Here is a 15,308-nt window from a genome sequence, read left to right on the forward strand (position 1 = left end):
CGCGCGTTCACGCACCGCCATCACCGCCGCGGACGCGCGCCCGCCCAGGCGCCGCCGCCGCGCGGCCCCCTCCCCTCATCCCCGCCGCGGGCACGCCTCCCCTCTCCCTCCCACCTTTCCAGCTCAGTTGCGCAAGTGCAGCACTATTCGTCTGGCTCTCAGTCTCTCGCCCACATAGCCTTCTGGGAAATGTAGTCAGCTAGGTGGTGCTGTTGCCTACTGAACTTGCCGCGAGAGCCCCTCCAAAATGCATGATTGCGGGGGGAGAAAGAGACCAAAGCCTCAGGACCTCCTCTCTTAACCCTTGTGAACACATTCTTTCTGCTACCAGCCCCTCTCTTAAACTCACTGCACACAGACCCCAGTCCCAAACCTCTCTGCCCAAGATGCCCCTTTAAGCCGTGCCTCCGCCAGCTGGCTGGCTCCCCTTCTCGGGCTGGCGGCCACGATCGACTTCGCTTCCCTGTAGATCGAATAGGGTAGGTGCAGGGAGGTGGGCGCTATGAATCAGAAGGGCAAAGGGAGGGGGTCTGTAGGATGTGCTGAAGGACACAGGGGTTGGAGTGGGGGAGAATCCTCAACTCTGGTGTGTCTTTGTGGGAAACCCACGCTGCCCTGATGCAGAGCAGAGGGTTGGAATAGCGTTTTCTGGATTTGGTAGGACCTAGCTGAGCTGACCACGATCACCTGTCAGGATGACAGAAGGCTATCTGTGAGCCAGAGCCAGCCCCGGAACTGGGGTAGCCCCGAGGCTGCTGGTGTTTGCAGCATCTCTGGTGATGCGTCTCTCCCCTTCTGATAACTGCGATCGATGATCGATACCCTGTATCGCCTCTTCCCAAATCCTGGTTGGACCCTGACTCCATCCATCACTTTGGCTTCTTTTTCTAACGAATATTTTCTGTGCTGGCAGGGCTGCTACCAGAGCTTCATCATAGGGTGATTTCTCATCAGATCTGTTATTTTCCTTGCTAAGGCCTAGAAAATATTGATACCTTAATCGTCCACATCTTTCTCCTCAGCTGATAACGTTCTTTCTCACCTTCATACACTCAAGACACAAAAGCCTGTCCCCTACCCCATCACATCGGAAAAGAGATCCTAATTCTCTTTTCCCTTACACCTCACCCCGTATTCATTCTTTCATCTCAGGGGAAACCAAACTGGAGGCAAAGAAGTCAAGGTCTGTGACTTCAAGACCTCTGAGCGTCTTCTCATTTTCACCCAAGGAATGTTAAAGTACTTCAAGGATGATCTCTGATGGTAGAGCTTCTTAACCTGAAAGCTATAGATGATTCCTAGGAGATTGGCAAATCTGGTGACATTGAGCATAATTTTTTGCCCAAGTGTATTTTTCAAGGGACTATAAATGAAGCCTATGACTGTCTGTCAGAAGGGGCATAGAGGTGCAAGTTTGTAAGGTTAAGAGGGCAATGCATAAGGCCCTCAACTCCTGACAGGAAGCTAGATTAGGTCACAAATGGTAGGAGAGCACAAATGGAAACAGCATTGTGGAAGCCACTATCTCCTGCCTTTTGAGTTTGCTCTAAATTTATTAATGAATTTCAGTTACTTTGGATTGAGGAGATGTCACCAGGCTGGGGTCTGCCAGGAACAACTCAGCCTTCAGACTCTTATCGCTGGGAGTGCAGAGTGGAGAGGAGTAGAATGATGTTTTGGTTGAAAATGCTGACATTTGTCCAAGAACTTAAAGCAAGGGGAGGAGGTAAAAAAATCCCCATAAGGGCTACATTCTTGGCTCCTTCATGGCAAATGCTTGAAGCACTGTTTATTCATATGTATAATGACAAGCACCAGAAAACAACATGCAACATTCTCCCCCCACCCCTGATCTGCAATCCCAGAAGAAGGACATCTACGACCATAATAGTGGAGGGAACTCATGTTCAGAAAAGGTCCAAGGTGGGCATCCTGGCAGGGTCAGAATTTACTAGGGCAAAGGCAAGTGCCCTGCCAGCTGGCTTCCTCCCGGCAGCTGGAGAAACCAGACACCTTGTCCTACCTCAGGCCCCACTAGGCAAAGTGGTGATGCCAGCCCTGGTTGGAGGGAACATGAGTCCTCTGAGGACAGTCCAGCCCTCTAAAAGTAATGAGGTGAAGCAGCCTTTCCTTTTAGGATGGCCATGAAGAGAGAGGCCATAGCCTAGATCAAGGCTCTTCTGGCTGAGAACAAGCCAGCCACTTGAAGAGGATAAAAGAGCCTTCTTGGCCCAAGGGAGAGTTCTGGGCTAGGAGTCCTTGGTAGGAGTGTATACCTACCCACCCCCTTTCCCTAGCTGAAGGGCCAATTAGTAACTTAGACCCCCCAAATGAGAACACTTTATCCATCACATTTCAGATGAATTATAAATACGTACACAGAATGAAACATAGTTCCAGTAGAAGCTGCGCACAGACCCTCACAGGGGCCAACCTGAAGAACCATGAAGGAACCCCTTTGTTCTCTGAGGCTCTGGAGCTGCAGGCAAAGCTGTCCCATCTTGTCCTTGAGTAATCACAGGGACAGCTCAGGACAGAGAGAGGTTCAGACTTAGAAACACCCTCATCCCCATCTCCCAGCTTCCCTCCTCAAATCCTCTCCCCGAAAGCTAAAAAAACAAAATACCTAATTTTTCACTGAAGGACTCTGGGGCATTTGAAGATATAAATCTCACACTCCCCTATCAAGCGGGGAAACTCTGACCCAAAAGATTGGCCCAAAGTCAAAGGTCCTGCCACCCGGGTTCCCCAGTAATGCACATGTTACTGTGGAGGGTGCTGAGGAAGGTGAGGAGGTGGGAGGGGTTGACTCAGTCCTGAGGAGAAACTGGCACAGGACACACCCACCTTTGGGATGACAAATGGGCTAACTGGCACTGGTTTGGAAAATGGCTGGATCTGCCTTTGTCCTTCTTCCCTGGGCAGCTCTATGGCCAGGGCATACTGAAACGTTTTGAGTGGCATGGGAGGCAGGTGGCCCTTATCCAGTCAGCAGTGACTCCTGGGCCCTGGGGTCCAGAGAGGGACTGAAGGAGGTGTCAGGAAGAGGAGACACACCAAGGACAAATATGGAACTGGGTCCCGAAGTGAAGAAGCACCAATAGCATCGGCCTGCCCTGGACTGAGGTGGGGGTGAGGGGTGGGGGAATAGAGCCTGGAAAAAAATGAGGAGACAGAGGAGGAATGGAGGACAAAGTGAGAGGGCATATTCTTTCATAAAGGTGAGAAGGAGAAATGTGAACCAGAGTCCAGAGAAGGAGCAGGGAGGAGAAAAAAAAGAAGAGAGTGAAGGGGAAGTGGGCCCATCCATCCATGTCCCGGGGCTCTGGGGCAGCTTAGACTCGTGATGGTCCTTTTTCCTCCTTCCAGAGCCCCTAGCTGACCCCACAGGAATGAAAGGAAGGCCTGAACAGACTCAGAAAGGGATCTTGAATGCTTCAGATCCAAGAGGCTGGGGAAAGGAGCTGGACAGAGAGGCAGGAGGTGGGGAGGGCTGAAACAGAGAGCCTCCTCACCCCCTCATCTTGTGTCCCAAGTGTAAGACAAGCCCAAGAAGGAGGACAGGGAGAAAGGTAGAGTTTCTAGGGCAAGTAGGAGTTGAGAGTATTGGTGGAAAGTGCCCCAGCAGGGAGGGGTGGGAGAACTAAAGGAATAGAAAAAACTGATATCCCAGCAAGTTTCCTGGCTACTGTTTGTTCAAGTTGCAACTCAGTTGCAACTGGGACCCTCTGGAAGGCTGTTTTCTAGGCCAGTCAGCCTCCTGGGTTCAAACATGATGGACTCTGTGGGCAAACAGGGGCCAGAGGAGCGAGTGGGGAACATACTGAGCTCAGACTGATGTCAGGTCAGTGCAGACATGGGGCCTTGATGACAGCCACTGAAGAGAGGTCACTAAACCACTGGTGGGCACTCCATGCAAGAGAGCAGGAAGAAGGCTGCCAACCAATTTCCCCTCCCCCCACATTTATTGAAGCTGGACAGATCGATAGAAGTGGCAGCAAGGAACCAGTCTCAGGTCTCCTGACCCCAGCCCTTGCCTGCAGCAGAGGCTGGTTCTCAGAGGCTGTGAGGGTACATGTAAGACCCCAAGGAAGATGCCTGGGTCCAGGCAGTAGACAAGAAGCGCTGAGCTCCTGCCATCTGGGACTCCAGGAAGAGGAGGGATAGGAAGGCACTGGGAGGGCTGCCCGGGTTTCCGACAGCTGGTGCCTGCCCATCAGTGAAGACGTCTCAAAGCCCAGAATGATGGGGGAGGGAAGTTGGAGGAGAAGGAAGAGGGAGGTCCTGGAAGCCGGAGGTGGTTGAAGAGGTGCTGTTCTGTGCTGTTCTGTTCGGGAGTAGCTGGGGGCTGCTTACTGCTTCTCCACCGCTCCCTGCTCAGCTGCGCTCTCCGGGCTGGTGCCCTGACCCTGGTCCTGGCCCTGCCCATGCCACGGGGTCTCCTTGAACACAAACCAACAGTTCCCGGCCCACAGGAAGAAGTTGATAAAGCCGAAGAGCTGCAAAGACATGGTAGGGGGAGGAGGGAGGTCGTGAGAATAGGAAGGAAGGCATTGTGGGAACAGGGAGGAGGGATGCCTGCATGAGGTTGAGGGAGGGAGGCACAGAGGGTTAGAAAGACTGAAAGACAGAGGAGCACGGTTTAGGGCCATCACCCATTAAGGAGCTCTCTGATGAAGGTATCTAACTCTGTCTGCAGCATGCACCCAAACTGTGGCTTGGTCGCTGGGAGAATGTGATTCCTGGAGTGGAGCATCATGCAAAGCAGAGCAAAGAGCAAGGGCTCTCATGGAGCCTCGCCCAGCATCCTTGGGGCCTCCTGGGGTGGGCGGGGCCAGAGCTGTCCAAGGTGCTCCTTTCCTAGGGCAGCCACCCAGCTGGCTCTATCCAAATATTTACTCAAAATACTTAAAAAACTATCAGCAGGAAGTATTTAGGGGAGGTGTACAGATGTCTGCAATTAACTTTGAAATGCATTAACAATAAGATGGATTGATAGATGAACAGAGGCAGATAGATATGTGATAAAGCAAGTCTAGTAAAATGTTAATGGTACAGTCTAGTTGATTAGTGTGTGGGTGTTCATTGTAAAAATTCTTTCAACTTCACTGTACGTGAACATTTTTACAGTACAGTCTTGGGGGGGGGGTGCAGGGAGGTGGAACCTATCATCAAAATTCCAGCAAGGTCTAGAAAGCTCCCTGGTGTACCAGCCATTAAACCTTTCAGTTACTGGGCTTTGGAGATGTTTTGACCATTTTCAGGGAGAGATTTCCCTAAGTAAAAGTCTCTCAGTCGTGTCCGACTCTGCGACCCCATAGATATACAGTCCATGGAATTCTCCAGGCCAGAATACTGGAGTAGGTAGCCTTTCCCTTCTCCAGGGGATCTTCCAAACCCAGGGATTGAACCCAGGTCTCTATCTGGGGATGTTTAAGCCAAAGCTTTCCAGGGCAGGGCTGAGGTGGCTGAGATGACAGGGGTACATTTGCAAAACTCAAGGCCTCAGCTATCTACCAACTGATATAGAGATATTTTGATGTTCTAACTAAGGTGGCCAATACATGCATACCAGCTGGACCCACCACTGCCCAAAACTCTTGTCCAGCCTGGAGCTCCTTCTCATGCACTCTGGGTCAGCTCCCAGCTTTGAGCCCCACCACAGCCCTAGGCGCCCTCTTCATGTGCTCATCTGTGTGCACACACATACACATAAAGAGACAGGAGGAGTGGGAGGTGGTCTCAACGAGCATGCCAAGAGGTGGGGAGAATGGAGGGAAATGGGAGGCAGAGGGCAGAAGAGGGAAGAAATGGGAGGTTGAGTGGCCCTTCCCAAATGTCCCTTGGGGTCAGCCAGAGGCCAGCAGCCAGCGTGAAGCAGAGGGGATGTGGTGGCTGCAGGTGCTGGGGATACCAGCTGTGAGGACACCCTCCCTGTTCTTCTCAGCCCTTACTGCTGTGACTGGCCTGGGCATCAGGGACAGTGCTGCCTCCCCCACACCCCATCAGTGGCCACAACTCTCACCACTGAGATGTTGGCCAGTCCCATGGAGGGTGTGGCCCCGGCACTGCACACTGCTTCCTCTCCATGGCACACAGACATGGCGGCGGTCAGGCTGGATGGCCGTGTGGCCCCCTTGACATCAGTCAGGCCCTTGCCCCAGGCAGCTGCAGCTACCAGCCAAAAAAAGGTGAAGGAGACAGTCACACAGAAGTCCTGGGAGGAGCAGAGGGACAGGAAATACAGTCAGAAAGGAATCCATGATTCTGCACTTCTTTTCCTCTTGCCCTAACGCACTGTGATCCTGGGGTCCCAGGACAGCTGCCTCTTCCCATCCTACCTGACACCTGGAGGCTCAGGGAGCCTAGATCATTCTGGGGAATCTGCCATCAAGAGAATCCTGCCAGCCAGGGCTACCCTTGCCCATGCCCTCAGAACTGAGGTCAGGGAACAAGTCATCCATTGGTCAGTGTCATCCCCAAGCCCAAGCAGCCTAAACGCACCACGTTCCCCTGCCCCAGCCTTTGCTTTGATCACCATTGCTCAGTTACACCTGGTGGTAGAGTTAGGGCAGACTGCAGGAGATAAGTGGGGATCCCCTAAGGCACCCTTTCCACCTTGCATGCCTAGGATAAGGAGAAAGCAAAGGGGAAATAGTATTAATAATAGCTGGCACTTATGGAGGCTAACTATATACTAGATATTCTTATACCAGATATTTTATCCTTCCAAAACAGTGAGATAGTTATTGTTTTCTTTCCATTTTTTAGTCAAGGAAACTGACATTTAGAGAGGTTAAATAACTTGTCAAGAGCATATGGCTAGTAAGGGACATTGCTGGGGTTTGAACCCAAGCAAATCTGACTCCAGAGCCTGCTTCCTGAAGCTGTTGTGCCTCCTGTGAGCAGACCAAGTGATGGGAAGTCAGTAGACACAGAGCCCTGAGACGTGGGCCTTCTACAGGCCCAAGGACCTGGCAGCCCCAGCACCCAAAGGGACCAACAGCAAAGAGCTGCCAGGGAGATCGGGGAGGTTCACCTGCGAGGGTCAGGGACCCAGGAAAGCTGCCATGCTTGTCTTCAGCCCAGGATGTACACTTCCTCAGTATCTCCTCCCCACCCCATTCCTCCTGGCTGTGCCCACTCACCACCAGTGGGAAGCGCCTATTTTCCATATAGAGTTTGTGGAAACGCAGGTAGATGACGAGCGCAGCGATGGTGTAGAAGAAGGAAAAGATGCCCAGGGTCACGAAGAACTCGGCGGGGGCAGAGAAGTCTCCCATGAGGTGCATGGTCTTGGAGGTGGATTCATCGTCACAGAGGGGCATCTCATACTGGACCCGGTTCAACCTGCAGGTGGCATGAAGCCAACCCTGAGCTCAGGGCGATCCTCTCCCTGTGCAAGCAGCAGGCCCTCCCTGCCCCAGGGGTAGTCCTGCTCCAGTTCTCTCCCAAGGACTCTTGCAGAGCCGAGAGGGGCATGTAGGGAGGAAAGTTTGTGGAGGGAACCTTGGAGTCAAGACAGGAATTTCCCTGGAATTCTGGCCAAACTCTACCTCCCGCTCGGCCACCACCCCACATTCATCCATCCTGCCCAGACATGGTGACCCTGTATTCCCAAGTATCTCCAGGACCCTTTAAGTCATAACCACAATATATATAGTTCATCTATTTCTGTCAGCCAAACCATCAGGGGAATCAGCTTCATTCTGCCCCTGGGAAAGCACTGTGCCCAAGTTAAGATTGGAATTACCCGTTCTCAGACTTTAAGTCCCCCAGTGAGACTACATTAGACCAAAAACAAACACACTATTATGTGCAAGAGACAGCTGATCTAACTTTGATGCTGCTACTAGAAATTTCTGAAGAGGTGAGCCCTGTCCCTATTCTCCTCTGAACACTTGGGCTCCCCCTTCTCTAAGCTCCTAGATACCCAGGAAAGAGTATTCCCTTCTACCTCCTGGTCAAGGTGTGCCTCCTTGTATTCTGGTGGTACAGGTGAGTGTCCCCCTTCAGCTCTTTAGGATCTGAGTACTGAAAGCCTTCCTTACCTTCAAGGCAGGGAGGAGGCTATGGAGGGTAGAAGAGACTTGCCCAACTAGCCCAGACTCCTATAAGTCTTCACCCCACACAGTGGGGTTCTTTCTGTAGGAGCTGTCATTACCTGTTATTGGTTATTCATAGACTGGAACATTATTAAAACAAGGGTTTATCTGAGTTTCCCTTATATTTTTCTCTGGCTGCTGCTGCTGCTGCTAAGTCGCTTCAGTCGTGTCCAACTCTGTGCGACCCAGAGACGGCAGCCCAACAGGCTCCCTCGTCCCTGGGATTCTCCAGGCAAGAACATTGGAGTGGGTTGCCATTTCCTTCTCCAATGCATGAAAGAGAAAAGTGAAAGTGAAGTCGCTCAGTTGTGTCCGACTCATAGTAACCCCATGGACTGCAGCCTACCAGGATTCTCCGTCCGTGGGATTTTCCAGGCAAGAGTGCTGGAGTAGGGTGCCATTGCCTTCTCCTGTCTGAAATTCCTAAAGGGCAGGAAGGGCCTGTGCCTTGTAATTCTATTTGAAACTGGACTGGCACACAACAAAAGGTCTTTAGGTTTCTGGAGGAGGAAGAGACCATGCAGGTCCTCCCAATGCAATGAGAGAGGATGTGCTGGGTCAGAATCAGCTCATGCTCACCTGAAGGGATAGCCGAATGAAACAATGATGGCGCTCACATCCTTGGCTTCGTTGTTGCAGCGAACTGTTGCTCCTGTCTCCCCGCTGTAGGAGCCGCAGGACCCGAAGGCGAAAATAGCAAAGAGCTGAGAGAGAGTGAAGCCCGATTGAGAGTCAGAAGGTCTCAACTGGCCAAGATCTATCCCTCTGAACCACCCTCTCACTCCTAGCAGGTACAGATATGGGATGGGGCCAAGTGAAAGTGAAAATGAAAGTCACTCAGTCATGTCTGACTCTTTTTGACCCCACAGACTATAGTCCACTAGGGTCCTCTGTCCATGGAATCTCCAGGCAAGAATACTGGAGTGGTTAGCCATTCCCAGGAGTCCCTTTAATCAAGTCCCTTCTGGCCAGGGACCCATGGCTTCTGCTGGTCTCCCAGCCTCAGGGTGCTCTGTTCACTGCACAGGATGCTGGACCAAATAGCCAAATGCATAGGGTTGACTTTGACTGCTACCTGGGAGGGAAATGAAGAGGGAGAAATGGGCAGTTTCTAAGTCTCCCCACTGGATGTGACATTGGAGACCACAGATAGCCTCCTTAAGATGATGACTAACACAAAGCAATTTAGGCTTTAGAAACTTCTATCTCAAAGGTGCACTTGAATTTCCTCCCCAAGGGAGAGGCATCCTAGAAATTCCCCTGTGCCAACTGAGATCAGGCATGCATGGAATTCTTTCCATTTCTCCTTTGAAGGCATCATTCAATCTTGTCATTACCTTCTTGCTAACTTACAGTGACTTCCTGCCTCAGTGGAGATATAGCTGGAGGGGACCACTTCTGCCAAGCCTTCAGAGGGACCAAGGGGGCAGGGGCTGGGCTGCTGTCCCACGGTACCACCAGCTAACTTCTCTTCCCCTAAAGGCACCTTTCCTTCAGCAACAGTGCTGGCTGGGTTACCAGCAGTCCTGGCTCAAACCCAGAGAAAAGTATCCTCCACTTGCCTTATCAGCCTTGGCTATTTCCCCAGTGGTGTTTCACTTTATAATCTGTTGATGCTGCCATTTCTCGGTGTTGAGAACCAAAGGCATTTCAGATTACTTGAATTGTTTTCCTCTTCACCTTTCATCACATGTTACTAAACCTCCTATCTTGAGTGAAATGGAATTTCCTCATCCTACAATTTTCTAATTTCTTCCTGGGGACACACACTTTGGTTAGAAAAGAAGGTGAGAAATTGGAATTTCTTATTCTCCCACATCATCTGTTGAGGCCCCATTTCCTGTGTTCTTACCATTGGCTTGTGCATGATATAATCCTTTGTGTTAAGCAGTGAGCTTACTCTGTTAATTGTTCACTTTTTGTATGTTTCTTTGTGATTCAGTATCTCAGACATGAATTACCTAGAAGACAGCTAATTCACATCCCAACCCTGCATCCAGAGTTGATAGAATAGAGTTGTGTGCATGGTATCTTGCTAATGCTTGATAGTGTTGTGGAAGGAAAAGAGAACTGGGTTAGGAGTCTGGAAATCTGGGTCCTAGTCCTGGTCCTGTCACTAATGAGCCAGTAACCTCTAACAAGCCATTCTGTTCTCGGCGTCTCAGTTTCCTCATCTGTAAAACGAGAGGTTTGGAGCAGGCCATCCCAAGGCCTTTCCAGCTCTGTGGTTCTCTCACTCTGAGGGTAGCTCTCTCCATGTGTTCTTGGCTGGGTTTGCCAGCAGCTGCGCTCTGGCCATGGGTGGTGTCCGGTGCCACTGCCCCACCTTGCATCGCCTGGCCTGGCAGATCTTCTCCAGGCTGGAGCCACTGACCCCTCTTTAAAGGTCATAATGGGTACCTCTCTGTTTCTAGGAGGTTTAATTCGAACAAACAAGAATTGTCTCCATCTTAACACTCCTCCAGGAAAGGAGATAGTATAATCTCTCTCCAGTGCCTGAATAACCTCCTGATCTGACTTAAACTACAGAGGCCACAGTAGAACCCTGTTTGCTCATCTTCTTGACAGAACTGAAGGGAAGTCACTCAAAACCTCTGCATCATTACCTTTACATACTCCAAGTGGCCTCCCTGGCATAACCATGGCACTCCTCTAGCTCACCCTCATAAGGATTCTCTAATCTTTTGTCAGCTCTGTGGTTCTGAGTCCTCATGGAAGTTTCTTTGTTCCTCTTAGCTTCTGGTGTCCAGAACTGGACACAATTAGGACGTACCATTCTAGGAAGGGCAGACAGTTGGATATATTTTTACTGTTAGCAGTTAGTGAGTGGCTCTGTATAGGTCCCCCCTAAAAGTTGGCACTTCTCACCTAGGGCAATGAACAGTTAGTTATGGAGCTTCTGTTTTACCAGCACTCTCTTGACTGGCACTCCTGACCAGCTACAGAAAGATGTCATTTATTGAGCATCTACTATGTCCCAGGCATTGTTCTAGGCAATATGACTTATTAGTGAACAAAAAAGAAAAGCAAAATCTCTGTCTTCATGGAGCTTGTACCTTAGAGCTTCACTATCCACTATGGTAGCAATTAGCCAAATGTGGCTATTTACATTTAAATTAATTAAAATTAAATAACATTTAAGATTCAGTGGCTCGGTCACACTATCCACATTTCAGGTGCTCACTAGACACATGTGACTAGTAGGTTCCATGCTGAACCACACATATTATAGAACTTTTCCATCATTGCAGAAAGTTCTGCTGTGTCCAGAAGACAGGCTTGAGGTTCTAAAAATCCTGAACCCTGCTTTATGATTCCTCCATGGGCAAAATACACCCATAGTAACATTAGTATTAACTGTATTCTCTTCTATTCTGATTCTTTGAAAGTCAGGAGTCTCTAAACAACTTATATAATTTTATTAACCAGAATATATGGTTAAATCAGAACAACACAGTCAGAAGGTGTCAGATAACAGATGACAGTTTGCTATTAAGTGAATGGACGGTGGAATCTCGGGAAAATCTCTCAGGTTCACAGAACAGCAGAGCAAAAAGGATCTCAGAGATTATCAAGCGCAACAGTCTCATTTCATAGAGGTGGAAACTGAAGTCCCAAAAGATTAAGTGACTTTCCCAAGGTCACATTTAGCCAATGTGAGAGCCAAGCTTAGAATTCACAACTCCTGATTACCGGTTCACTGCTCTTTCTATGTCATCCATTCATTAATCAACAAAGAGTTATCGAGTATCTACTTTGTGCCAGACGCTGCAGAATCCAAGATGAATAAGACCAGTACCTGCTCTCAAGAGTTTGCATCCAGAAAGGAGTCATGCTCAAATAAAAGCCAAAACATAACCCAGGATCACAGAATTATTAAGGCTGAAAAAAGATATCTCCAGTCTGTGCAGGGAGGATTGCAAAGAGGGAGGAAGTAGCTGTGCACCTTGGGATGCAGGAGCAGAGAAAGATGCTTTCCCAGCTCCTTCCACCTTTCTGCACCAGATATGCCTTTTTCCTGAACTGTATCAGGGGACTGAGCCACAGGGAAGAGTGCAGAAGACCAATAATCACCCCTGTTACTAGGCACCAAGCTGGTCATGAAGAACAGAAGCCAAGGAAGGATGGAGACCCTGAGACAAGGGGCATCTCCAGGGCTCTGATACCAACTAGCCCTCTTCCTCATGGGCCTGCATTGCTGGGAACAGCAGTGGCCACACTCTCCTCCTCCTCCTCCTCCTCTTCCTCTTTCTCCTGCCTCTGCATCTCTTTTGGAAAGATGTAAGAATAACCTTGCTAGTTTAAGGATGAGGCTCCACTTTGGTGCTGACTTCCTTTTGGTGATAACCTTTGTCAGTCCTGAGAACACTAACATTTCCACTTAGCGCAGAGCACAAGGAAGACAAGATCTCCCCCAAAGCCTATTCCCACAATCATCTCATTGGTTGTTACAGACTCTGATGGTGTGCTTTTGAATTCTCCATATTTATTGAAATACCTTATTTTCACTACCGAGACCCCAGAGCCAAATAAGTGACTTTGGCACCTCAAAGGTGAGTTACTGATCAAGGGCATGCCCAGTTAAACATAATATGACATTATCGGAACAGCGGGCTTCCCTTGTAAGAATCCGCTTGCAATGCAGGAGACCTGGGTTCGATCCTTGGATTGGGAAGATCCCCTGGAGAAGGGAAAGGTTACCAATTCCAGTATTCTGGCCTAGAAAATTCCATGGACTATACCCATGGGGTTGCAAAGAGTTGGACACGACTGAGCAACTTTCACTTTCACTTCATTGGAACAGTGACTGAATAATCCAAGCGATTCATACCTTACCCTCAGAGGGGGCTAAAGGGGAGAAGGAGGATAAGGAGAAAAAGGGGGCAACAGAGGTAGGGATGGTTGGATTACATCACCAATTCAATGGACATGAGTTTGAGCAAACTCCAGGAGATGGTGAAGGACAGGGAAGCCTCGCTTGATACAGTCCATGGGATCACAAAGAGTTGGACACAACTTAGCTAATGAACAAGAACAGAGTAGGGATTTGGCAGTAACATCTAAATGATCTTACCAAAGGACAAGTCTAGCTGACAGTCTGCATAAGGGGGAAAGTTAGGGAGAATGAGAGGTCTGGGAACCAATACTTACTGAATACCTCTTGGATTGCCAGGCTCACCATGGTCTTCTCAGATGCTCCAATGCTTTACAGATATTGCTTTCTGTAATCTTTCCAGAGAGCTCATGAGATGTATCTTACCCTCATTTACAGATAAGAAACTTAGACCCATGAAGATTTCATCACTTACTCCAGCTTCCATAGCTAGAAAGCTGAGAAAAACTAGTTCTCCAATAATTGGTATATGCCCATGTTCTTTGCCTAGCTTAGTGTAGACTCAGTGAGACCCCAGAACTGAAATTGAGGTGAGATTAGTCCATGTTAAAATTTTAAAAAGATACGCTAATAGAAGAATAACATTACTTTATCTCACCAGGATTCCAGTAAAAGCTTTGCTTTTTTGGTAATAGTGACAACAGAGTTTTCAGTTATCATTACAATAACTGCAAGCTTTGTGTGTGGTGTTTTTTTCCCTTTGTCGAGACAGGAGTATTTGATCCCTCCAAGCAGGAAATATGCAAAAAGTCCCAAATGATATTTTCACTGTCATTTTGGTGCTGGTTCCTGGGGCCAGTACCTGTGTTCACCTGGAGAGACTCAGGGCAAGTGAAACTCACTTTGAATTCAGGTTACCAGGTTGGCAGTAAAAGCAAAGCATCTCTTTATGAAGCTACCCTTTGAATGAAAGCTGAGTTCAGAGCCTAGCCATGGACTCCTGGATTGAGTATTATGAGAGAAAAGCATAACTTCCTCTCTAAGAAACTGAGGATCTTAAAAGTCAAACAGGTTTTAACTCTTAGGGATCAGAGCTGACTGTGGACAAGACCAGGCATTGCTTTGTGCAGCCTTACAGAAATGTTATGGGTGTTGGCTGGGGTAGGTTTGGGAAAAGGATAGAAAGGTTGAAGAAAGAAGCCTGTCAGAATCCGCCCCCCATGGAGGATGATTCCGTGGTCTAATAACCTCATTGTTTTCCTCATTCCTTGACAGTCTTTCTCAAATTTCCCTTAGATCCAATTGTCTAGTTTAATGATAAAACCGTACTGTTTTATTTCCGGTTCTGCTCCTCTGGATTGCTCATAATGGCTTCCCAGCTCTGGATAGCAGACACACAGAGCCTTAAGATTACTCTTCCATGGCCCCCTCAGATACTCAAGGGGTGCATCAGAGCAGGGAAGTGAGGAGAGGTGAAAGAGCTCAGTCAGCAGTTATTCCAAATGCTCTTGAGGCAGTAGGGAGAGTGGAAAGTCCCCACTAGGTCCCAGAGTTTGCACTTGGGAGCTCCCCAGGCTGGCCTGTAGCCCCAGTCAGGGTGTCAGATATGGGAAGATAACCCCAAATGCACTATTGCTTCTAAATTCCAGATCTGATGATTCTCATCCAAAGGACGATTTACGAATCAGTGACACAGTGTTAACTCCTGTCTCCAGTGAGTTAAAAGCCCTTTAGAACTCAATCCTCCTCAGTATTAATGGTAACTTATTCCCCAGCTGAATTTTGTGCTGAAAGCATATTAATTAAGTTATTCACACACCATTTGGTGTGCGGATTGTCTAACAAATCTCTTCTCTGATAGTGCGCTAAATGCTCCCGACAGGTCTTTATAATTTGAAAGAGTGACTGCACCTGTCCAGGATCCTAATTTATACACTGGGTCGGACAGAGAACATGCTAAGGTCTCAAAGTACCAGTCAGGCAGGAGAAGATGGTGTTTCCCCTATACCACTACAGGGAAACTGAGGCCCTGGGCAAATGATTTCTTCAAGGCCACAGAATAAGTCTAATCAGGGTAATGTTCTGGCATGCCAACCTATTTAGAGCAGAAAGGGACTCTAGGGACCGTCTGATCAACATTTGATTAATATTGGAAACTGAAGCCCAAAGAAGAGATTTTTGCCAAGGTCAAGTAGATAGAAAAGGCAGGTCCAGGTCTGTATCCTAAGGCCCCAGCTTTCCAGCTCAATGTTCTATCTTAGTCTGTTGCTGCTACTGCTGCTATGTCACTTCAGTCGTGTCCGACTCTGTGCGACCCCATAGACGGCAGCCCACCAGGCTCCGCCGTCCCTGGGATTCTCCAGGCAAGA

At 48.9% G+C, this 15,308-nt stretch overlaps 1 protein-coding gene across 1 annotated transcript in view; it reads right to left on the minus strand.

The window, feature by feature from the left end:
• Positions 1-2,348: 2,348 nt before the first annotated feature.
• Positions 2,349-15,308, minus strand: part of SYPL2 (synaptophysin-like 2) — a 14,921-nt gene continuing 1,961 nt past the window's right edge. Inside the window, exons 3-6 of the mRNA XM_010831028.1 lie at positions 8,685-8,809; positions 7,149-7,350; positions 6,026-6,217; positions 2,349-4,499 (exon numbers count right to left, since the gene is read on the minus strand). Coding sequence (XP_010829330.1) covers positions 4,353-4,499; positions 6,026-6,217; positions 7,149-7,350; positions 8,685-8,809 — 666 coding nt within the window. The 3' untranslated portion in view covers positions 2,349-4,352. The remainder of the gene's footprint in view (positions 4,500-6,025; positions 6,218-7,148; positions 7,351-8,684; positions 8,810-15,308) is intronic.

This window comes from Bison bison, unplaced genomic scaffold (assembly GCF_000754665.1).
Source record: "Bison bison bison isolate TAMUID 2011002044 unplaced genomic scaffold, Bison_UMD1.0 scf7180017864519, whole genome shotgun sequence".
In the NCBI taxonomy this organism is placed as follows: domain Eukaryota; kingdom Metazoa; phylum Chordata; class Mammalia; order Artiodactyla; family Bovidae; genus Bison; species Bison bison.